This window comes from Dama dama, chromosome 9 (assembly GCF_033118175.1).
Source record: "Dama dama isolate Ldn47 chromosome 9, ASM3311817v1, whole genome shotgun sequence".
Lineage (NCBI taxonomy): Eukaryota > Metazoa > Chordata > Mammalia > Artiodactyla > Cervidae > Dama > Dama dama.
The window spans coordinates 52759873-52783295 of record NC_083689.1 but is presented as its reverse complement, the minus strand read 5'-3'; the positions used below and the strand labels follow the sequence as shown (position 1 = coordinate 52783295).

General features: G+C 51.1%; 1 protein-coding gene across 8 annotated transcripts in view; it reads left to right on the top strand.

Moving 5' to 3' along the window:
• The window catches only part of SIL1 (SIL1 nucleotide exchange factor), a 234737-nt gene extending 212013 nt beyond the window's left edge, over positions 1-22724 (top strand). For all 8 annotated transcript variants that reach the window (XM_061151417.1, XM_061151419.1, XM_061151415.1 and 5 more), the window contains 3 exons: positions 17514-17610; positions 18056-18220; positions 21934-22724. In XM_061151417.1, coding sequence (XP_061007400.1) covers positions 17514-17610; positions 18056-18220; positions 21934-22290 — 619 coding nt within the window. In that variant the 3' untranslated portion in view covers positions 22291-22724. The remainder of the gene's footprint in view (positions 1-17513; positions 17611-18055; positions 18221-21933) is intronic.
• Positions 22725-23423: the final 699 nt, after the last annotated feature.

The following is a 23423-nucleotide window of genomic DNA, read 5'->3' as shown; positions in this document are numbered from 1 at the left end:
TTGTGAGGCTGTTAGGTGTCTCTCTGTGGCAGATTCATTGTTCCATATTTTTATTTAATTACTTACTTTTATAGCTCTTAGAATAAATCTAATTATCCATCTGTTATGCTACATTATGCCACTGCAGTTCACGCGATTCTTTCTCATTGTATGATATTTGTTAACTTGACCTTGCCCTCTTCCAGCGTTCATGCTCCCCTGTGTGGCTCTGTGCCACCTTCTCAGTGGATCCCCAGCACGTCAGTCTGTTAGGGCCCCTGGCAGAACTGACCTGTGGGTGGCTCTTAGATGAAGCAGAGGTTGGTGGAGTTTGGAGTAGTTCAGAGGGAGGAGCGTGGCCGAGGAGCCACCTGCAAGGCCATGCTGACCTGACTTCAGTTTGGAAGACTGGATTGGTATTAGGGTGCCAAGAAAGAAAGCAGAAGTTGTAGCCTAAGTCCCTGGCCTTTAGCCAGAGTGCTGTTGTCAAGGTCAGCCAGGTGAGGTCGACCAGGAAGGAGGTGACCGTGCACACCTGTGGACGTGTCTGTGACTGCCCCACCATGGCTGGCAAGTGGTGCCTGACATTAAGAGTGAGTCAGGACTGATCTCAGACACAGCACAAGTGAAAGTTGCCTACTGGAGACTGATTTCAGGAACCATGTGGAGGATCCTGGCCCTCAGATTGTTTTTTTTTTTTATTCTTTTCCTGCTGCCTAAAAATTTTTAATACTATTGGGAATTAATGTCTTGATTTTTTAAATACATCCATTACCTCTCTTTGGGGACAAATATAGATACTCCCAGAAGGGGTATGCCAGGGGTTATTGAACACCTCTGCTGTGTCCCTTTTCTCAAGCAGTTGGGAAAGCATGGTGATGGGGACACACAGGGAGTTGATTTAGGAACCAAACTGGAGGAGGAAGGGAAGAGAAGGCAAAAATTGAGAACATTAACTGGGTTCTGCCTTGTGTGAGCCCTTGCAGTGGGTAAACTGCTTATAATGGGAGGGAGGTCATGTTTCCAACCCATCCACATACCTAGTTATGGGGCCGGACCACCTAGGCCTCAGTGTCCCAGCAGGGGAGTTATACCAAGCCGGCCTTATCCTTTTAGGTAGCTGCTGCTCATTGAGTACTGGCCACTGGGCTATACCATCTGGAGAGTGAAGTTACAGGTGAATAGGCAGCAAGGCATAGTCCCATGTCTTTGAGGGTGGTGACAATTTAGTAGGGGAGACAGACTTTGACCAAGTCTGTTGAGTGAAGGGGTCCCAGGAATGCATAGCAGGGGCCCTTTCTGGGAGGTGGTCACTGAGGGCTTCTCTGAGAAAACGGTTGGAGAGAGACCTGGAGGAATAAGGACTAGCCTGATGAAGCTGGGGGCAGGGATGGGGAGTGTTTGAGGGAGGACACTCCAGGCAGAGAGGCAGTGGTGATCGTTGCACATTTGAGTTGAGATGTTCATTGTGGGAGGAAGTCAGTTTTTGTTTTTACATGGGCTCATTTTCAGCGGGTTCCTGAATGGAAACACTGAGGCTGCTTCACTAATTCCCTGGGGGCACATGTGTGTGGCCACATAGGCTTTCTGTGTGGAGACACTTGGGTCAGAGGCTCTGTGTTCTACTGCCTCATCCTCCAAGGTACCCACAGCCCAGGACTGGGCCTGCTACAGTGGCTGAGGCCTCCCCAACCCCCTGCCTCTGGCCCAAGCCCATATAAAAGGCCTTCTGGATGCAGGCCTGGTTTGGAGCTCATTATAGCCTCATGGCCAGGCCCTCCATTTTCCCTTCCAGGTTAAGACTTGGCAGGCATCAAAGACTGCCAGGAACACCCCACAGGCCTTCTCCCTTAATGATCTTGCTACCGCCCCCAGTCTGCAAGGCCTTCTTAGCCAAGCTTTTCTCACCAGAGCCTCTGGTGACTTTTCACAAGCTTTTCTTCATTCCAGCAAGAAAGATTCAGTGACTAATTGCTGGTTTTTTTTTTTTTTCTTCAAGACTATTGACATAGACTGTCGTGTTGGGGGTGGGGAAGAGCAGGCTATAGTCTTGGGGGACTGATGTTTCCTGCTACTGCCGTCATTAGACTGAGGCCCATGTGGTATTGATGTCCGCACTTTATCTTTATTCTCATATTTTTTGTCGTTTCGACATTTGGTTCTTTGAACATCTAACATGCCTTTTATGCTTCTCATCTCCTACAGAAGATTGTTGTGTTTTGTCCCCCACCGAAGCTGTGTTTTCCTTTTGTCAGATTTCTCACTTTCTTCTTTATTGTATTTTGATCAGTGTGGCCATGTAGGTCTGGGTTTTATTGGGAGCTTTTCATCTTCTTGGCAGTGGCCCTTGGGGCCTGGGTCTTCTTGCAGAAGCTGGGCTCTGCCACAGGCACCTGAAGCAAGCTTCTCCTGGCCAGAGCTGGATAGAGCCCAGCCTGTCATCTGTCCAGGGACATTCCAGCGTAGTTGTTCTGAGACATAGTCAGGCATCAGCACTAGGAAGACTTGTCAAAATACAGATTTCCAGGCCTCATCCCCAGAGTTTCTGATTCACTAAGTTTGAGTTGGGGCCTGAGAATTTTTACTTTACCCTTGTTCCCAGGTGATGCTGGTACTGCTGGTCCAGAGACCACACTTTGAAAACCATGGTATTAGTGTAATTCCTGCTTCACTTTGAGCCAAAGTGTCCAGGGTCCTATGGATGGGAGAATAGTGAGGGACTAGATTCCTTCTCCAAACTGGTCCAGCTCTCCAAAACCAAATGAGAGCAGATGTTGGCAGTGGCAGCATAATGTTTGAAACACTTTTACAGTGCTTTCAGTCACCCTGTACTGTTTGATCCTGAAAAACAGACCCCTTGGTTAAGTAATTCAGCTTCTTGACAAATAATAGACGTAAAGTTCATATAAGCTCAGGACTTTTTGACTGTGTGTGGTGTAGCCCCAGTGGAATCCAGGTCTTCTTGAGCTTTCAGGCCTCAGCCACTTATTAGCTATGTGACCTTGAGAAAAAAGCTACTTAACTTTCCTTGAGTCAGTTTATTGATTTGTAAAATGGGGGTAATAATAATGTTTGCCCCATAGAGTTGTAGTGACAATCATATGACTTTATATTTAAAAAGCACTTAATTGTTGTTAAGTGTCGGAACCCCAGAATCTATTCTCCTAATGACTGTGAGTGGCTGCCCTTATTTTTTGCACTTCTGCTGTCACAAAGGCCCAGGAGAATGTACCACTACTCAGTAGATGGCATTATCTCAGGCAGTCAGGACGGGGCTCACTCAGTTTGGAAAAAAGGTCCTCCTGTCTGTGGTCTGCTCTGAGGGAACGGTGGATGGCTTGTGCCTCTTGGAGTTGGGGTGGAGCAGTAGCTGCTGGCCGGGGTCAGCATGTGGAGTCTGAGACCAGGAGCGCAAGGTCATCAGTACTCCTCAGGAGCTGCTGCAGTAGAAGCTCAGCCCTGGAGTGGCCCTTCACAGGTTAGTTTGTAAGGAGGAAAAGCCCAGTCGGCCCTTTCAGGGTTTTCTGTCTTCCTGACTCCTCTCTCCACCTTCTGACTAGGGCATGTTTTAAGTAGAGGGCTGGTCCTGATGATGCTAATAGTATTCAGCCTGTTGAACAGCATGTGCCAGGCACTGTTACATTGGATACCTTGTTTAATCCTCCCAATGAAACAATCCTTACTTTACAGATGAAGAAGTTTGGGCAAAGATAGTTTAATTACAGTTAAGCAGAAAGAGGTCCAAGATTCCAGTTCAGGTCAGTCTGGCTCCAGCGCCCATGGTCTTTATAAAGTTTTGTGAAGTTTCCTCCTTGTGTTCGTCCATGATGTTTCCCTCTGGGGTGTCACTTTCCATCTCCATAGGCGCCTTGCCTTGTCCGGTTCCTGGTATTCTTTGCTTCTCAGCTTAGTGTCCAGGACAATGGAAGTGGTTTTTTTTTATTGACCTTTGTATATTCATAGAATTTAACACAAAACCTTATACAGAGGGTGACCATATGTTCTATTTATGCCTCTTTTCCCAGTGCAGTAATTAATAGTGCTTCTTTTCACTCTTAAAAATGTCCCAGTTTAGACAATAAATTATGTGGTCACCCTACTTGCACGTGATTGGGACAGTGGCATTTTAATAGAGCCTTTAAGACTCAAAGAAACAAACCCCAGATGGTAAGATTTTAAGAACTTTTATTGCCCAGTGAGTAGGAGGATTTAGATGAAGGTTCTGCTCAGCACCCCACAAACATACCAAAAATAACTATTTCTAAGACCAGACTTGAGGCCAGTAAGGGTCACAAAGTCAATTAGATTTATCGAGACAGGAGTCACACTGTGGCTGACATGCCAGGCCAGGAAGAGAGGAAGTACAAAAAACTTAGGCTTTCCCACTTCTTCCAAGCAAAAATGATCCCCAGCCTAACACTTGTCTGTCCTTAAGCCCCTTAGCCTTCCTGCAGGAAAGAGCTAACTGGGCTTGAACTGTTCCACCATGCTGAATGAACTCAAGCCTGATGGGAGCCTGGGCTCTTATCCTAGTGCTTTTTTTCTGGGGTTCTGCTCGTCTCTGACTCTACCCCTGTACCCTGGACGTGGGATCACACTCACCCACACCCTTGGTGTGTACAAGTCACACTCCAGATTGTGTCCTTGCCCCATTTGCAGGCAGCTGAAAACTGCTGTGCATATGTCAGTTCACACTTGAACTGGTTTAATGTTTTTTTCCTTTAAGTTGCAATCTAAAATTCAGCCAGACAAGCTTTAATGAGCACTAAATTGTCAAGCCTTTTGTTTCCCTTGCTATTTCCCAAGCCATGGAGATTCTGTGTTTGATTCAGCAACAATTGCTGAATCTTAAACAAACCATTTACATTTTGACATTAACTATTTTATGAGTGTAACTTTTTTGTTGTCATTAGAATGCTTCTAACAGAAGGCCTTTTTAATGACTTATTAGTGAAAGAGTTAAAAGGGTCTATGGAAGGTGATTCTTAACATTTTCTTTGAAGGAAACAAACAAAGTAGATTTTTATCTGAATTCATTGGGTAATAAATACATGCAGACTTTTAGCCTTTCTCCTCCAAGCTGAGGCTTTTGCTCTTGCTGAGGTCATTCTAGGATACCTTCCTGGCCAAGCCCCCCATTTTTCAGATTACAGTATACCTAATATTGAAGGCCCCCCTTTTGCACAGTGACTTGTCTAATAGAATCCCTCTGCATGTTTCTGTTGGCTGTTAATTTTGTCTAATTAGGGGCAGGAACTATTTTCATTCTTCGCTTTGGCCCCAAGATGCTTAGCTGAGGACCCTCTGCACTCTGGGCCCAATCAAGATTTGTCGACCAGCTGGCTGGACAAAGAGCCTCAGACAAATAGCATGCTCACAAACGAAACCATCCATCATTCTGTCTCTGGAAGCTCTGAGTAATTGGGGCTGTTCTCCAGTGTTTAAAGATCTCCACAGAATGGGAAGTCTTTACTTTCCTTTTAGGCTTCCATTTCAGTATCTGGTGAATCAGGCACAAAGGCTTTGGGCAAGACTAGTCCTCCCAGTTCCTGCATCAGGGAAGCTCTGTGTCTTTCTTAACCTGGAGGAGACCTGATGAGCCCTGAGCCTGGCCAGGGAGTCTGCAGACCCAGTGCATCCAGTTTTTTCCTCTGTTACAGAGGAGAAAGTGGACAGAAAGTGGACTGGGGTACATGGACCCACAGTCACTCGAGCCATGAGATTGGCCATATGAAATAGAGCTGGCCAAGGAGGCCATGTTGATCCACCCCCATGGAAAACCAGGAGGAGCCTTGCTTCTCTTGAGGCTGTTCTTGCCTCTTGGAGCTGGAACTAATTGTTCACAAAGATCTTTCCAAATACCAATAATGCAAAATATTTGGGTGGTTCACCATATTGTTCACCATATTTAAACTGTCAGAAACCTTAAATATCTAAGCAGAACCTCAGCAAACAAAGGATATTTTGGGGACTTGTTATGTATGTTGCACAGCAGAGAGATTTGTAGTCTATACGACTTCCAAATCCTGGAAATGAAGCATTTCAGTGTTGTCATTTTCTGCTATAGACCATCCCACGATCGTTGCCTTGCCTTTTACTATCGAGAGATGGCTCATTCATAAACATTTCTGCAGTTGTGTGGCAAAAGCAAAATAGGCTTTGCTTAACTCCATTGGCTCTGATTGAGGAGATGAAGCGGTTGGGAGGAAAGGTGAGTGATTTCCCAGCACATGTCTCAGAACTCTTGAGAGCAGGATTTAAGTGAATAAGGAAGTTCCTCCTGAGCCCTAAAGGCCTGTTGAGAAGGTGTATTGCCTGCACCTTGGAACAAGGATGGCCAGTGGTCTTCCTGGGGTGCTCATACCCTGCCAGACTAACCTGTCTGCTCTTGTCAGCCTTTAGCATTTAGGGGAGCTGGTATAGACCCATCTCACACCTACTCTGGGTTCTCTGATAGACTTGATAAATCTCACTGTGAAAACTTCCCATATGATTAGCCTAAATTTCCTTCTGTTTAACTTTGTTGATCCCACCATGCTTCCCTTAGATTGTTTGAGACACATGGGAGACATTTGTTGAATATTTATAGGGCCACAGATAATTTCCCTTTAGCTCTCTCTCTTCCATGTTCCCCACCCTGTGGCCTCCCTTTCAGTTCAGTTCAGTCGCTCAGTTGTGTCCGACTCTTTGCGACCCCATGAACCGCAGCATGCCAGGCCTCCCTGTCCATCACCAACTCCCAGAGTTTACCCAAACCCATGTCCATTGAGTCGGTGATGCCATCCAACCATCTCCTCCTCTGTTGTCCCCTTCTCCTCCTGCCCTCAATCTTTCCCAGCATCAGGGTCTTTTCAGATGAGTCAGCTCTTCGCATCAGGTGGCCAAAATATTGCAGTTTCAGCTTCAACATCAGTCCTTCCAATGAATACCAAGGACTGATTTCCTTCAGGATGGACTGGTTGGATCTCTGTGCAGTCCAAGGGACTCTCAAGAGTCTTCTCCAACACCACAGTTCAAAAGCATCAATTCTTCAGCACTCAGCTTTTTTTTATAGTCCAACTCTCACATCCATACATGACTACTGGAAAAACCATAGCCTTGACTAGATGGACCTTTGTTAACAAAGTAGTGTCTGCTTTTTAATGTGCTGTCTAGGCTGGTCATAACTTTCCTTCCAAGGGGTAAGCGTCTTTTAATTTCATGGCTGCAGTCACCATCTGCAGTGATTTTGGAGCCCAGAAAAATAAAGTCAGCCACTGTTTCCACTGTTTCCCCATTTATTTGCCATGAAGTGATGGGACTGGATGCCATGATCTTAGTTTTCTGAATGTTGAGTTTTAAGCCAACTTTTTCACTTTCCTCTTTCACTTTCATCAAGAGGCTCTTTAGTTCTTCTTCACTGTCTGCCATAAGGGTGGTGTCATCTGCATATCTGAGGCTACTGATATTTCTTCCGGCAATCTTGATTCCAGCTTGTGCTCTTCCAGTCCAGTGTTTCTCATGATGTACTCTGCATATAAGTTAAATAAGCAGGGCCTCCCTTTAGCCGGTTCTAATTAGCTTCTTTGATCCTTCCTCCCTGTCTCTCCCTCTAGCTTGTTAATTACACTTCTCCCCCATGAATTCTTCCTGTACTGGTCTTGTCTGTCTAGCCAGAGGAGCTGGGACTGAGAATCCAGGGCCGCGTAGTGGGAGGTATTACCTTCTTCTTTGTCCTGTACCACAGGTAGCCCCTCCCACTTCTGAGAAGCCTGAAAACCCAGGCACTCTGCCTTTCTTAGCAGAAAGGTAAGAACAGTAATTTTCATTAAAGTACAATATATTATGATTAAAAGTGTTACTTGAATGCTTGGTATTTGCCACGAAGTGTGCTAATAATCTCTTTGTATATTAATCACACTTCATACTCACAGTAATCTCATGAGATAAATATTACTAATTCCTATTTTATAGATGAAGAAACTGAGGTCTGAAGAGGTTTATTAACATGTAGCAACCACACAGCTTGAAAACACTGGAGCTAGAACTTGGGTCTCTCTGACTCCATAGCAGCTTTTACTCAGTATTTGCTTTTTGAGTTTGGGCTTTTTGATAAGATGAAAGTCCAGGTCACTGGCTCTTAGATCACCAAAAAACATGCTGGGATGTCAGCTATTTACCCTTAGTGTGGGAGAGGGTTTTTGAATTGAGATAATAAAACTTGGTGCAGAAGCAAGTTGGTGTGGTGCTATGGGTCTTTATGTATCTGGACCCTGGGAAAAACCTCCTTCTGCAAAAAACAAGAAGCTCATCAATGTTTTAATTGCTTTAATTCTTAACTCATTTTTCTGATAGTTTTACCCCTCAGAAGGTTAAGGGAAAGGGCTTCACTGAAGTGGTATTCTGAGCGTCATGAAGGAATTGTTTGGTGAAGTGAAGGTGTTGGAAACTTTAGTCGAAAGGGACCATGTTCAGAGAAACCAAGAGAAATACAGAACTCTGAGTTTGAGGGAAAGAAGATTTTAGAAGGTCCAGGGAAGAGCAGATATGATGTTTGGGGAAGGGCTTTGAAGGGAAGGATGACTCATAGTCTGAACAATGAAATGTGCTTAGTTCAGTCACAAGTGATTACTGTAAGGAACAGAGAGGAGACACCTATTCAGGCCAACAAGGCCACTTGGGGAGTTGTTAGTGTTGAGCTTTGTCTAAGAGATGATAAAGGGGCCTGTAACCAAGAACAAACAGAGAACAAAGGGTGTAGGTCTCCGAGAACACTGTCAGGACTGAGGTGCGAAGAGCAAAGGACCTGCCTGAGCAGTTGGTGTTTGGAGTGAGGAATGGCAGGGAGGACATTGGGTCACCTGCCCCAGCCAGGTGACTCAGTGTAGCAGGTGACAGAGGGCTCATTGCCGTCCTTCTGTTTTACCTCTTCACTTCTCTTTTAAGGAGAATGGCCCTCCTGTCAGAAAGAGTACAGCAAACATGGTTAAGAAGAACTTGAGGAAGGAGGGAGAAGAGCCACTGGCTTCTTAAAATTAATTAGGGTCTGAAAAATCAAATGAAAGCTCACGGATATCATCATGAGACTGTGCACATATGGATCTTTACATCATTGAGAGAGGAGTAAGCAAACATGGTAACTGTTTTGCTTTTCAGAATAACAGGGCAAGTTTTGAGACCTCATTTATGAGCACTTCTAAAGAGAGATGATCTCTTGGAATTAGTGTGGATTCCATGAAAATAGAGTGATTTAAAGCTTCATCTCCCTTCCTTCCTCCTCTTCCTTCTACAGAATAGTACATTCATCTTACGTGTACCACTTGATAACTTTTTAAAAGTGAATATACCCATGTAACTACCACCTGAGTCCAGAAATGGAACTTTATCAGCACCCCAAAAGACTCCCATACTGCCTCCTAATTCTGATTTCTTTTTTAGAAAAATTTGCCAGCCTACAAGTTAAGACTCAGTGTTGTAGACAAAGAGGGAACCTACATTTCAGAAGTGTTTGTCCAAACACGTAGCAAAGTGACATTTTAAATGTTGCTGTTACTAAATTTTTAATTTTATAAATAACCCACATTCATTGTTTTGGTTTTTTTTTAATCTTACCATGCAGGAACAAATATATGGTGTCAGTCCACCCATACCATTTATAACTGGCTTTTTACCTGCTCTGCTTGTATTCAGGGCCATGTTGAGGAACCCTTGCCTCATCAGAGGGTGATAGGAACAGCCTTCAGGGATTTGACCTGGGCAGGCCCAGTGTGAGTCAGTTTTGTGATACTGCTACCAAAAACTTGGATATGACCTCAGTTTTTAGGAACAGATGACCTTGGGGCAGAGTATTAATTATTTTAAATAAAAATTGTTAGTGAATTCCAGAACTAATTGATGAAAGTTTGATGAGGAACAGGTTGTCTTCATATCTCAAGGAATCTCCCCACAAAATACATGTCAGTTTCAAAGGGACAAGGAGTATCTTTATAGTGGAGAAATCTGGCAGGTACCACCACGATCAGGTAATCAAAGTGAACCCAGCCACTCTTGAGCCTGAATGAGGTCACGTGCCGCCTCGTATGAGGCGCTGAGAGAAACAAGACTGCTTTTGTGTCACTCCCGCCAACATGCACTACCTCAGTCTAACCAGGAGAACACATCAGCTTCAGGCTGTGGGACATGCTACAACTGGCCTGTGCTCTTCCAGACTGTTACTGTCGTGAAAGAAGACAAACACAGACTGAGGAAAGCTGTCTCAGAGTTAAAGGAGACGCAGAGACATGCTTCTCAATTCATAATGTAAGGCCTGGGTTGGACCTTGAACTAAAATTATTTATAAAGGATATTTTGGAGACAGTTGGCAAAATCTTAATATCTGTAGCTCATGCATCAGTGTTAATTTCCTCATTTTGATAACTGTACTGTGGTTATGTTCTTAAGAAATACACATTTGATACATTTAGGGGTAAAGGGGCTTCAGGTCTCAGGAAAAATGTGTAAATATAGAGAGAGAAAATATAGTAAAATGGTACCAATTTGTGACTCTCGATAGAAGTCTTGTTTTTTTTATTCTAGTGAAACCAGAGAGAAGTTTTAATTCCTTTTAGTGTTTTTCTCATTTGACTAAATTGCAGTAGAATAGCAAAACATATTTTAATGGAATGAATAATTATATCCTTTTTCTCAAAATAGTTTCCTAAGACAATTTAAATTTTCTTAAAATTAACCTATATCTTCAACATAGAGTTTTTGATTCTACACTCTTGAGAATGGATTTTGTGGATAATGTTTTTTTTTTTTTCTTTTATCTCCTGCATTGGCAGGCGGATTCTTTTTTTTTTCTTTTTCATTTATTTTTATTAGTTGGAGGCTAATTACTTTACAATATTGTAGTGGTTTTTGGAAGTCTTTTTTCATTTTGCCACTTTTCTGTAAGTTATTTTTCTGTGTAATTTTCTATGGTATTTTTAAATTTTTATTTATTTATTTGGCTGCACTTAGCTGAGGCAGGTGGGCTCTTTAGATGAGGCCTGTAGAATCTAGCTCCCTGACCAGGGATTGAAACCAGGCCCTCTGCACTGGGATCATGGACTCTTAGCCACTGGACCACCACTGAAGTCCCTCTATAGTAGTTTTTTAGTGCCCAGTCTGAAATGATTTGGACTTCCCAGGTGGCACTAGTGGTGAAAAAACCCAGCAACCGGTACAGGAGACGAGAGGTGCAGGTTTGATCCCTGGGTGGGGAAGATCCCCTGGAGGAGAACATGGCAACCCACTCCCATATTCTTGCTTGGGGAATCCCATGGACAGAGGCGCCTAGTGGGCTAGAGTCCATGGGGTCTCAAAGAGCCAGACAGCACTGAGCAGGGTGGGGCAGGGGATGCCCCAGGTGTCCGTGAGGTAGTGCTGTGTTTGAGAGCTCCCAGATGTCAAGAAGATTCTTCAGTGCCCCTTCCTCTGAGTCCCCTTTGTCTCTCCCAGGGTGGGCAGGTTATCGTTCTGTATGTTTGTGTCTGGAAAGATGTTCTGGAGATGCTCTTGTGAGCTGTATCATTGTGGTGAACTGTGGGCGGCCTACACTGGCTTCTGTGACTGGCAACTGTTTGGGGACTGTATTTGAATGGGTCCTGTGACGCTCCCTTCTTTTCTTCAGTATCGAGATGGAACTTCTAAGGGGTCCAGCGTGGTTCCCACCGCAGTTACATGGTTTGAAGCTCACTACAGGCTGGATGTCTTTGTTTCTCCTGGAAGCTTCATTTTCATGTGGAAGAGTTGTATGTGGGTTTTTTTTTTTTCCCTAAGTTGGTAACTGTCCATGTATTGATTGATTAATTGATTGCTTAACCACATTAATCCCTAGATGGTAGGCTAGTATAGATCCTTAATGAGCCTGTTTCGGGAGTACACATCCTACAACTTGTTGTGTTCACAGGTGACCCAGGGCCACTCGCTGGGACTCAGACAGGCTGAGGCCTGAGTTCAGAGAAGGGACCTTTCTCTCTCTTAGTATGCACAACGTCATCAGGCAAGATCACAAATGATTGAGCCTGAGGTTTCCCCCTTCCCCCACTGTACAGCATCTTCTCAGACAGCATTTCAGAACAGTGGCAGCTTTGTCTTCTGTTATTAAGACAGAAGGAGTAATGATTGTCCTACCTAGAAATATTGCAGGGACTCATGAGAGAGCACATACCCTCTGTGTCTCCAGCGTGCTGTGAACAGGCCCAACATCTCGGTTTGGGCTGGGACTCTGGACCACACAACTCTACACCAGGAGTTTCACCTTAGTATTTCCTCAGCCCCCTTTGAAGCCATCAACCCAGTCTGTATTTCCTGTCCTCCCTTTCTGTTTTTCTCCTTTTCCACTGATTCAGACTCCCATTTTAGTTCTTGCTGTTCTGATTCACCCATGAGCATGCTGGGTGAGCAGATTCTGTGCATTTCCTGTTTCTGGGCACACGCCCCCGCTGCCAGCAGTGTCTGCTCCACGGCCCCCGTGCATCGCAGAGGACCCCACAAGGAAGAGGGCCTGTGCTTGACTTACTGCTCTGCCCTCACCATCTTAAAAGCCCTCAATTTTAGAACAAGGGTCCCATGTTCCCTGGAACATTATGTAGTCGAGTGCCAGGGAGGGAGGAGGCACTGCCTGCCTCTGAAGCAGGCAGCGTTGTCCTGAACCCCCATGGCCAGGCCTGGCTGCCCACCCTGAGATCAGCTCCATCACCCCCTCAACACTCCCCAACACTTGCTCAGCCTGGTTAGCTAAAACATGACCTCTGACCCTTGGCAGGTTCCCACATCGGTCACCCCAACCCAAATTGTTTGGTTTCTGCAAATGCAGTCTCTTCCGTTTCTACAGTGCCCCCTCCCCCCGACTCCAAGGTTTACTGAGGAGCAGCTGCTGCTGTCCCTCTGCACTCAGACAGCTGACTCGCCTGCTGATTGTGAACATCCCAGTAATCCAAGTGCTAATGGTGTTTATTCAGCCCAGCCGGCTTAGCCCAGAACAAGGTTTATTCTCATTTATCTCATGGGAGACGAGCTATGTCCTTAATATCCTTCTGTTGACTTTGAGCACACCAGCGCCACTGATGTTGCTGAGAGACATGCCAGGCCCCTGCCCTTTTAACTCACCCAAATCCTCAGTTGTCAGGACACCCATCGTCCGGCCGGCAAGACACCCCCACCCCCATGCCCGCCCCCAGGCTCCGTGGCTGTGGCTCTGATCCTGAGTCTGTGGACTGGGAGGGGCTGAGACCAGCATACATGTGCCTGGGGCCTCTGGGCCGAGGAGAAGCTGTGTTCTCAAGGGTATGGTCTGGCCGCAAAACATGTACAGCAAACGCACTGTGATTGTAATCTTCCAGTCACAATGTACTGGCTAGCATTTTGGTGCTCACTGGCTTTTCTGTCTTTAACTCAAGGTAGTTTTAGCTCTGCCTCCTAGGTGAAGACTCTGAAGCAAAGGGACCCACCCAAGACCATCAGCCATTTTACAGGATTCTCGCTGAGTATTCTCCTGGCCCTGCCCCTTACACATCCTATAGACCTCACTCTGCGCTGCTTGGGGCACTTCTTTCCCCAAAAATGGCAGAGAGCATTCAGAGCCCAAGTCTGAGCTCTCGGGAGAGAGGTTCTCTGAGAGCAGGTTGGCGTCTGCCCTTCGAGGGCAGACTGCTCAAGAGAAGCCCTTCCCCACTGTCCCTGGCGGATGGACTGAGTGCCATCTAGAAATGTGAGATTGGTCTTTTCCACCCTCCGGCTGTATTTCATCAGCCCCTTGACTGGACAACACTAGAAGGCTGTTTTCAGAAGGGTTTTGTATGGAGTCTCTGGCATGTCCATGGAACCACTGAAGCCCTGGGCCCTGGGGTAGGGCCTAGAGTTATGTGGGTTCTCTCATTCAAGCTGGTCAAGGTGTAGGCCCAGGGCTGCCAAGGCCACACTCGGCTACAGGCCCACATTTGGCCAGTGGTCCTACTCTACTTACGCAGGTCTTCAGGACTCTGCCGCAGGTGGGAAAGAGTAGATTGATTGCCTCACGAAAGTGATTCTATCAAGTGGCTGTAGGCACGAGGCTTTCCCTTTTTCTCGCTGGTGTACTTCTGTGTTTGAGCTCTATTCTTTGCTACTCTGGATGGGCTTCCCTCCATTTAGAAGGGGTCCGGACGAACCTGACTGCTGTTGGCTGTAGGTACCCCTGGCTTGCAGCACACTGTCTGCCTTGTGGAGAAGAAACTTCTGTGTCCTGACTCCAGGGTCCAAGACTGAAGGGCTCTGATGGCCTGTCCTCGGCAGCCCACTGAGGGCCTCGTGAAGGGGGAACATAATGAACCAGTGCTGGGCCACAGGGCATGGGGGAGTCCGTTCCAGGAGGAAGGGAAGAAAGGGTGTCAGAGCCTGGTGAGGGGAGAGGATGCTGGGCAGGTACAGACACACACCACACCACAGCGCCGGCCTGACCTGCCAGTGGTGGGCTGGCCTGCCTCAGAGTGTCCCTCCAAGTCCTCTCCCACCCCTGGGTCATTGTCCTGACATGGGCCCTTCTCCTGGACCCTCTCTTGTGTTTGTGCCCTGGAGGCACGTTTCCAACTCCCCACTTTGCCTTGCAAGTGTCGAGGAAAGAGAAGCAGGAGCAAGTTCCACTTACTGGGCAGGTTATGGGTCCCGTGTCTCCCCTGCTCAGTCACAGCCTGACCTGCCTTTGTGTTGGGGGTCAGCTGCACCTCTCAGCCCCGTTCTCTGTGATTCTTCAGGGCAGCCTTCCACTGAATGGTCTCCTAGCCTCTCTGGACATGCTCATGTTGTTCCCTGAGCACATGCCGGTCTTCTGGTCCACAGACCGTCTTCCCCACCTGACTTTCACTCTCCTGCAATCTCGCTGCTTTTGGGCAGCCCTGCTGGCTCTTCCAGACAAGACTTTCCTATTCTTTCTCTGAAGCCCCACAGACCATAGGTTCAGAGCCAGCTGGCAGGGCCTAAAGTTACGTAGCCATTCACTTATTCACTCTGCAGCCTGTAAGTGGAGTATGGTGGTGTGGCGTCTCTCGTATGTATGGACCCTGGCTTGTCAGTGTTGAGCGGAAGAGAAGAGGCTGCGTATCCGCGAGGATCTCTTCTGCACACGGGGCGTTTCTGAGCAGCTAACTGGCTGGCCTGTGCCTTCCTCTAGATCTTCCCTGGCACAGTACCGTGTGGCCCTTTCTACCCCACATCAGGCTTCTATGGACAGAAATACTGGGAAGCCATGTCTCTTCTTAGCTTTGGGCATTTTTTGTTTACTCCCACTGGCTTATTCTTCCTCTGGGGAATCCTAGGGATTTGCCTACAGACTGCGTGCCCTCCCCTTGGCCCCTGGTAGTTTGTTTTTTTACTGTGTGTGCTTCGGTTCCCTCTGGGGTTTGGGTCTTCTCTCCCCTTCTACCAGCTGAGACCTGGGTGGGCAGAGGCCAGTCTTGTTTGTGTCTCTCCCCTCCCCCAGCTCTGCCCAGGCCGGTGACAGGGAGGCACTCCAGGGCTGCTCAGGCTGGGCCTCCCTGGGGGCCCCTCTGCTCCTGAGCCTTGTCGCCTCCCTGGGTCTTGTTCTCAACAGATCTGTAGACGAGAACGAGTCTTCACATGCTGTCTTTGAAGGAGTTTGTCTGTGCTGCTCTGGGGGCCCACTGGGGATGGGGCTCCTCTGTGCTGTTCCTGAGGCTGATGCGATGTTGGGCCTCCTAGCCCCCGCTTCCTCGGGAGACTGCATCTGACGTTTGTATGAATTTTCTCAGCATGGTTGACTTCTTTTCCTAGACCCTGCCTGTTGCGGGTGAGCGTTCCTCAGACACACGATGGCAGAGACAGCCCTAATTAGCTCACCCTTTGATGAAGCAGCTGCCTGTCTCAAGTTGGGGGAGCAGGGGTAAGGGAGAGGCTCAGCGCCAGACTCCCAGCGTCAGTGCCCACCTGCCTGTCTGGAGAAGAGCTGTCAGCCTTCCTCCCCAGGGACCCCAGCCCTCTTCTCCAGACGGCTCTTCAGACACGAGTGAACTTGCAGTGGGAGAGGCCGGCACCCACCCTCATGTCCTTTCTACAGAGGAGATGCAGAGGGGTGCGGGCTCCTCCCGTTTTACAGCAGGAATACTGGCCCTGTGTGCTCGGTCTGACTGAGCCTTGAAGCCGCCGCCTGGCAGCAGCAGAGGGTGGGCCGTCAGGCACTCACTGGGCCCCGTGACCGTACTGTCCGGCCAGGGCCTCTCCCATGAGCTGCCTGCTCTCTCTCCTTGCCCGCATCCCCTTTCTCTGGGTTTTGGACCAGGAATCGTCTCTGTGATTTGTCTGTATCCTGAGCATTCTGCTTCATTCTCCCCATGCTGTGAGGGCCCCCTGCCAAGGTGGGGTTTTGGAGAAACAGGTGCTTTTTGGGTCTCCAGGGCACTTCTCGGCGGCCAGAGCCCGGAGGAGAGGGGGGCCGTCTGTGTGCTTGCGTCTCACCGGGGGCCCAGTCCCCACCCCATCCCCTTGCCGCCGGTCTCAGGCTTTCACTTGCCTGCCACCTTTCCCAAGACCTCATAAGCTGCTGGTGAGGGCATCTAAATCTTCCTCAAGGGCCTGACCACACAGGTCCCTGCACTTGGCTCTCAATCCTTAATTCATCACCAGTTTGGTCTTAGAAAGCAAATGGTTCCCAGCCATGTCCCTGTCTGGCACCCTGCCCCAGAGGAGGTCTCACCCTTCAGGCCCCCATCCTTTCATCCGGGAGGGCTTTGCCTGAAATGTTTGTTTGAAGCTCATCACTCTTTTCTCTAGCCCAGAATGGGGACCTGAGTCCCAGGGACAGCCCTGGGTTTTGAGTGTTTCGTTGTTGCCCGTTTGCTGGCTGATGCAGTCACGGTTGTACACGTGTCAGCTCTCTCACGCCCTGTTGTCCGGGACCTGCGCCATGGCAGACCCTGTGCTGGGATGCGGGGACAGGCGCAGAGTGGAGAGTGCGGCAGGAGGCAGCTGGGTTGGTCCCGTGTCGGGATCTCCCCAGGACCAGAGGCTCCCTGGATCCTATTCTTTCTGCCTGCCTTCCTCCTCATGCTCTGTCTGTGTGCGCCACCCAGGAGGGGAGAGGATGGAAGAGGCCTTGCAGCTCCACACCCGCTAGTGTTTCTGCAGAGCGTGATGGTCCCGGGACCTTGAAGGCAGTGGGGGAGCAGGTATGGCTGCCTCGAGGAGCGTGGAGGAAGGCTTTCCATTGGAGGGACCCTGAAGGAGCATGTTTAACATATCAGGATCTTAAAATGGGATTTCCATCCCCAGATCACTCCAGCCTGTTGGCTGATGTGGAGTGGACGCTGGCCTGGGGCCCTGGGCCCTGTTGCCTGTGCCGTCGGCACCTGTGTTGCCAGGTGGACCCGCGCCATTTTGTTTCTGTTTACCCAGCTAAGTCCTTGCCTGTCCAGCACGGGAATCCCCCCTTGTTCTTCCCCAGGGATGGCCGCTGTGGCGGCAGCCCCCTTACCTGGGCTGGGCGTGCCCCCAAGTTGGTGAGTAGGTGCAAAATCATGCTTTCTTCTTCTTCCCCACAGCAACCCAAAGGTCCAGGTGGAGGCCATTGAGGGGGGAGCCTTGCAGAAACTGCTGGTCATTCTGGCCACGGAGCAGCCTCTCACCACAAAGAAGAAGGTGTGTTTCTGCCCATTGTTCCTGTTCAGACCTCAGCACACCTGTGAAACCTAGAAGGCGAGGAGGGTCCCTCTCCAGACTGCACTCGTAACCTTTGGGGGCCTGAGTGGTCATCCCTGGGTGGCATGGCGGGGAGGGCTTCTCTCTGAGGCAGCCAGGCAGCCTGTGAGGTATCTGAGGCCTGGGTTCAGCTCCCAGGTGCTGTCCCAGGTTCAGCACCTCAGTTCCTGCCCTGGGCCTCCATTTGTCCACTGGGTGATGTTGAAGGTGTCTGATGTCTCTCCTGCTCTCTCAGCCTTGGGTCCTAGGGTGCAGCTAATCCCGAGGGTGGCAGGTGTAGCCAGAGAGAAGGGGGCTGGGCTGGGGCACTTGGGGCTCCTCTGGGTGCCTGCCCCAGGGCCTGGTTTCTGTGGCCCCTCACCCATCCGGGTCTGTTTCTCCACAGGCCCTGTTCGCCCTGTGCTCCTTGTTACGACACTTCCCCTATGCCCAGCAGCAGTTCCTGAAGCTGGGGGGGCTGCAAGTGCTGAGAAGTCTGGTCCAGGAGAAGGGCATGGAGGTGCTGGCCGTGCGTGTGGTCACGCTGCTCTATGACCTGGTCACCGAGAAGGTGAGAGCCCGGGGCCTGGCCGCCCCTGCCCTCTGCTTTGTGTGTGCTTCTGGTCATTTGACCTCCCCCTCCCCCAGTATCTTCCATCTGTCCCTCCATCCTCATGACGGAGTGACCTGAGCAAATGTGCCAGCCCGGAGCTGGGCAGGGATGCTGTGGAGCCCAGGACTTCTGAGATGTCACAGTGGATGTTCTGTGGGAGGTGACTGCTGAGCTCAAACCTGAGAGCTGTGCCGAGTGGGAGGGAGGAGGGGACGCTGGCAGTGGTCGGGACCAAGTGTGCAGGCACAGGGGTCAGTGTGACCGAAGGCCCGAGCAGCCAAGATCAGCCCTCCATGGAACGAAAGGTCATGTGTGGTGAAGTGTAGGGTGGGAGCAACCAGGAGCAGGGGATGGAGCAGCTTGTGTCTGGGGCCACCACAGCAGCCAGGAGACCGAGGAGCTGGTCTGGAATAACGCTGAACCTGAAGGTTCCGGAAACCTGAAGGTGCCTCCTCTGGGAGCTTTGGCTCGGGCCTGGCTCAGACTAGCTGCCATCAAGGGCCCCAGGGGCTTGCTGCCTGCAAGGAGACTTGGTGCCCAGCCCACTTTGGTCTTTGTGAGCTTGGAAAGTATCTTAATTAAGGAGAGGGTAAAACCAGCCAGGCCTGATTGTCAGTTCAGCTGCTGCAGAGAGCTCTGGCAGGGTTTCCTCTGTTGCCTCTCAGGGGCCACACTCTCCCCACAGCCGACTCGGATTAGTGGAGCAGGGCTGGGCAGCCCCGGGGACCACGCTGGAGACAGAGGTCCCCTCTTCCTCGCTGCGCCTCCCTGGCTCCGTGCACCCCTCCCCCAGGCCTCAGGCTGGGTCAGGGTCATCCGTTGCCGCTTTCCTCTCCGCCTCTTGGCTTCTGTCTGTGTGCGCTCCTGTCTATCCCTCTGGCCCTGTCTCATCTCCCAGTCTGTCCCTCTCCCTCGCTCTCCCCTCCCCCCCTCTCTCTTCCTTCACCCCTCTAAGCTGCAGAAACCTGATTTCTCAGAACAGCAGGCAGCCATGTGGTGCTCACATCCAGTTAATAAGGCCTGGGCACAGTTGACGTCCTGGGAACAGGCCAGCAAGCCTGGGGAAGGATGTGTGCATTGGTTGGCATTTCCTGGGAGAACCCTGTCACTTTCCCCTGGTGTCTTGGTTGTTTCTGCTGCCCCCAGCCCTGGCACAGGGCACTGTGACTGCATCATCCCCGGGGAGCCACTGCTAGCAAGGCTCTCTGAGTCAGCTGGCCCAGGAGCCGGACTGGAGGCTTTGGGGTGCCATGAGGATCAGGGGGGGCCTGGCGTCTCTCTGCAAACAGTATGAAGATAACCGTCTGTCTGCAGGAGGAAGATGGTGGAGGGGTTTCAGTTGGAGTGTTGGAACAGATGGCACGCGTGCTCTACGCTTGAGGCCATCAGGGCATCTTGTTCTGTGGTTTCTCAGAGAGAATACACTGGGGATGGGTACAGGGCTCCTGAAGGAAGAAGTGTGACAGGGTGGAGGGGTGCCATGCTCCTTGAGGGCATCTTTGGTGTGGGGAGGTAGTGGCTGGACTTCAGAATTCCCAGGGGAGTGTGGACCCACCTCTCAGATTGTCAGGCTCCTCGGTCCTTGCCCCTTCCATTGTCTGCCAAACCCCAGGCATTTCTTCTTCTGTCCCTTGGCTCTGGGCAGGCCCTTTACTAAGAAACTGTGTCCTGATATCTGGGCTCCTGCAGAGCTGGGACGCCTGCCTGTGGTCATGAACCCACATTTTCTTGTGCCTCCATGGAGCTGAAGGGCCCTTCCGCAAGTGTTGCCTGGGTGTCTGCCTATCCCGTGCCGTGCCCAGCCAGTAGTCCATGCCCTCCTGGTGCTTCCAGGCAGACATTTACCAGAGACCCTCCTAGAGCACGTGGGCCCTGGAGGCTTACAATCAGGGCCCTGACTGTTCAGGGCAGTCAGGGGAGTTGCTGAGACCCGAGGGTTGATTGAGGTTGACTGTGGAGTTGGTGCTGGGTGAGAGGGTGCCTGGAAGTGCGAGCTGCCCCTGCACAGGCCCTGGGGGAAGGTTAGTGTGACAGGTGCCATAGTGAGGGCACCAGTGGGGAGGTGTCCGAGCACCTGGGGGGCAGGGCCTGCAGAGCCTCCACGTCCCAGGCAGGGGAGTCCATCTTTATCATCAGAAATGCCCAGTGTGAAGGGTTTAGGGTGGGGCCTGGAGGGGGCAGGTTGGGCCCGGGAGGCAGGGCACTGAAAAGTACAGTGAGGAGCAGGGCCCCTGGGGCAGAGAGCTGACAGGACTGGGTGTGTTTTGCAGGTGGAGCTGGCGGGATGGGAGTAGGTTAGGAAACGACAGCCATGTCCTTTTCTGTGTCAGAAAGCTGACCCTCCCTGCTTCCCTGCTTTCTCTGCTGGCTTTGAGGAGCCCCAGAGCCATCAGGTGGTCTGCTGTGGGCCCTGAGCTTTTTCTGGGCTTTCTTCTTGCCTGCCCTGTCATCTGCACACCCCATTTTCCCCTGGAGTTAGGGCAGTGAGTCCTTCTTTCTTCCTGCGAGTACATTTAGTGCACCCACTGCTGCTCCTCTGTCTCTGCATACCTTCCTCTGACAGGTGAGGTAAGTTGGTAGACTCCTGGTGGCGTGCTGTGATCGTGCAGTGGTTAGTACTCTGCGTAATGAAATGAGGTGGTAATCTGTCAGGTCGCAGGTGTTCCCTTCCCTGCCTCTGAATTCCTGCCAGGCTTGGTTCCCGCCACATTCTGTTGGAGCTGGGTTTCTGCACATCACCAACACAGGCCGTGTGTGTAACTTGCTGCCCAGACTTCCCTCGGTGTAGAGGCCAGGGATGCCCAGGGCTCTGTGTGTTGAGTGCCCAGCCTGGCCCTGGTGCCCATGCACCGTAACAGCCTGCAGGCTACAAACATGGGACGGGCCCAGGCCTCTTGTCACAGCCCTGCCATGTGTGTGAACCCTCCACCCTCATCCCCTCGGACAACTCCCACAAGCCTCTCAAGACTCAGGGAAATGCCAGCCTCCTCTCCCCGCCATGCCCGACTCCTCTGAGGCAGTAGATCTGTGGTTGTGGTGGTGATGCTGCCGCTGGCACAGCTGACGTTTGACGATGGTAAAGCTCACTTCGTTGGTGGGCTCCGTGTGCCAGGCACTGGCTGTGTGTCTACTGTCCCATTGAGTCCTCCCAACAGTCCTGAAGGGGCTTTATCATCTCGTCCACATGAGAGATGGTGACATTGAGTCCTAGGGAGGCTCAGTGCTGGCCCAAGGCCATTTGGTCATTCAGCTGTCAGCAGTAGAGCAGGATTTGAGCCCAGACTATCTGCCTCCATCCCACCCTGCTGCACGAAACGCATCGTGACATTTAGGACTTGCTCTGCTAGATCCTGAGCTGCTTGAGGGCAGGGATCCTGTCTCCATCTTGGTTTCTCCAGCACCTGGCACACTGCAGTTTTTTTTGTTTTTTTTTTTTTTTAATGAGTGGATGGATGGATGGATGGACTGGACGGGCTGGAGAGCATGTGTGGAGCTGTGAATCCAGCTGACTTCCCCCCTGAAGGGCCTTTGAGGCCCAAGGGTATGGATAGAGAGGGGACAGACTCACGGGTCAGCCAGGTGCCTTCCAGTCTGAAGGGCAGAGCTGACGGCTCTCTGTGTGTTCTCTGTCCCGTGTCCCCCCGCCCCCGCCCCGGCCATGCGGATGGCAGATGTTTGCGGAGGAGGATGCCGAGCTGACACAGGACATGTCCCCTGAGAGGCTGCAGCAGTATCGCCAGGTGCACCTCCTGCCCAGCCTGCAGGAGCAGGGCTGGTGCGAGATCACCGCCCACCTCCTGGCGCTGCCGGAGCACGACGCCCGCGAGAAGGTGCTGCAGACGCTGGGCGCCCTCCTGGCCACCTGCCGGGACCGCTTCCATCAGGACACGCAGCTCCACAGGACACTGGGCACACTGCAGGCTGAGTACCAGGCACTGGCCGCCCTGGAGCTCCAGGAGGGCGAGGACGAGGGTTACTTCCGGGAGCTCCTGGACTCCATCAACAGCTTGCTGATGGAGCTGAGATGAGGCTGCCCCTGACACTGGGATGCTCCTTGTGAGACTGAGGGGCACCAGCTTGGGTGGGCTCTTCAGGGGATACCAGGCAGTAGGGAGGACTTCCCTTCTGGGGCCTGAGCATCATCTGGGCAGTGCTGGCTTGGCCATTAAATGGAGGCATGACAGCCGATGTCTACTTGTGTCTGTGCGGTCTGGGCACAGCGCTTTGGTGGTCGCTGGGTGACAGGCCCCTGAGGTTCCCTGGTGCTGTGCTGGGTGGTCGCCTGGTAATGGGCCCCGTGGGAAGGATCCAGGCCCAGGAGTTAAGAGAATCCCAGCTAGACCTTGCTCTCTCCCACCAGTGGCTCTGTGACTTTGGGGTGACACTTAGCTTCCCTGAGACCGTTTGCTCCTCTGTCAGAGGGGAATGCCATTAAACGCGAGAAGACACACAGAAAGCACCACACCAGTGTCCGGCACTTGTGCTCGTCCCTCCTCACCCAGCTGTGTGGGGCACTCTGCCCCCTCCATCCCGTGCCTGCATGTTAATTTCAAGGCCGGTGGCAGAAGCTTGAGGGCATCTCCACACACAGGGGTGCTGTGTCAGCCCAGGCAGCTGATGGGTGAGGCTGGAGCTCTTCGTTGGCTCTGGGTCCTGGGTGGTGGGACTGGGGGGCTCGGTGCACTCTGGAGGCCTTTGGGTGGAGGTATCACTCTGGGAGAGGAATAATCTCTCCACAGCTGGTAGTGGGAGCCCAGGCCTGCTGGGCCCACCTGGTGGAGCAGAGGGGCCTGTCTGTGCCCTTGCCCCTCTTCTGCGTCCATGTGATCTGCACTGAGCTGGAGGTGGCAGCCTTGGAGGCAGGGGCAGCTGAGCCTGACAAGTCGCAGCCCCCACCCCGGAGAGGCGGAGCGCCAGGCTGGGAGCCTGCTGCAGGTTGCCACAGCAACCCCTGCTCAGGGCTTTCCTGATTTGGATTCTGGTGCGTTTGTTTTTCAGCTTTTCCCAGTGCACCAGAGGCTCACTCCTGCTGCTTAGGCCGCCTCTCCCAGCCTCTGTGTAGAACTCTCCCCATCCCGGCCTTGCATGTAGAAATCACAGTTTCGCTGAGCTGAGGGCAAGCTGAGGCCCAGAGGAACCTGGGGCAGGTCAGTGGCCTCAG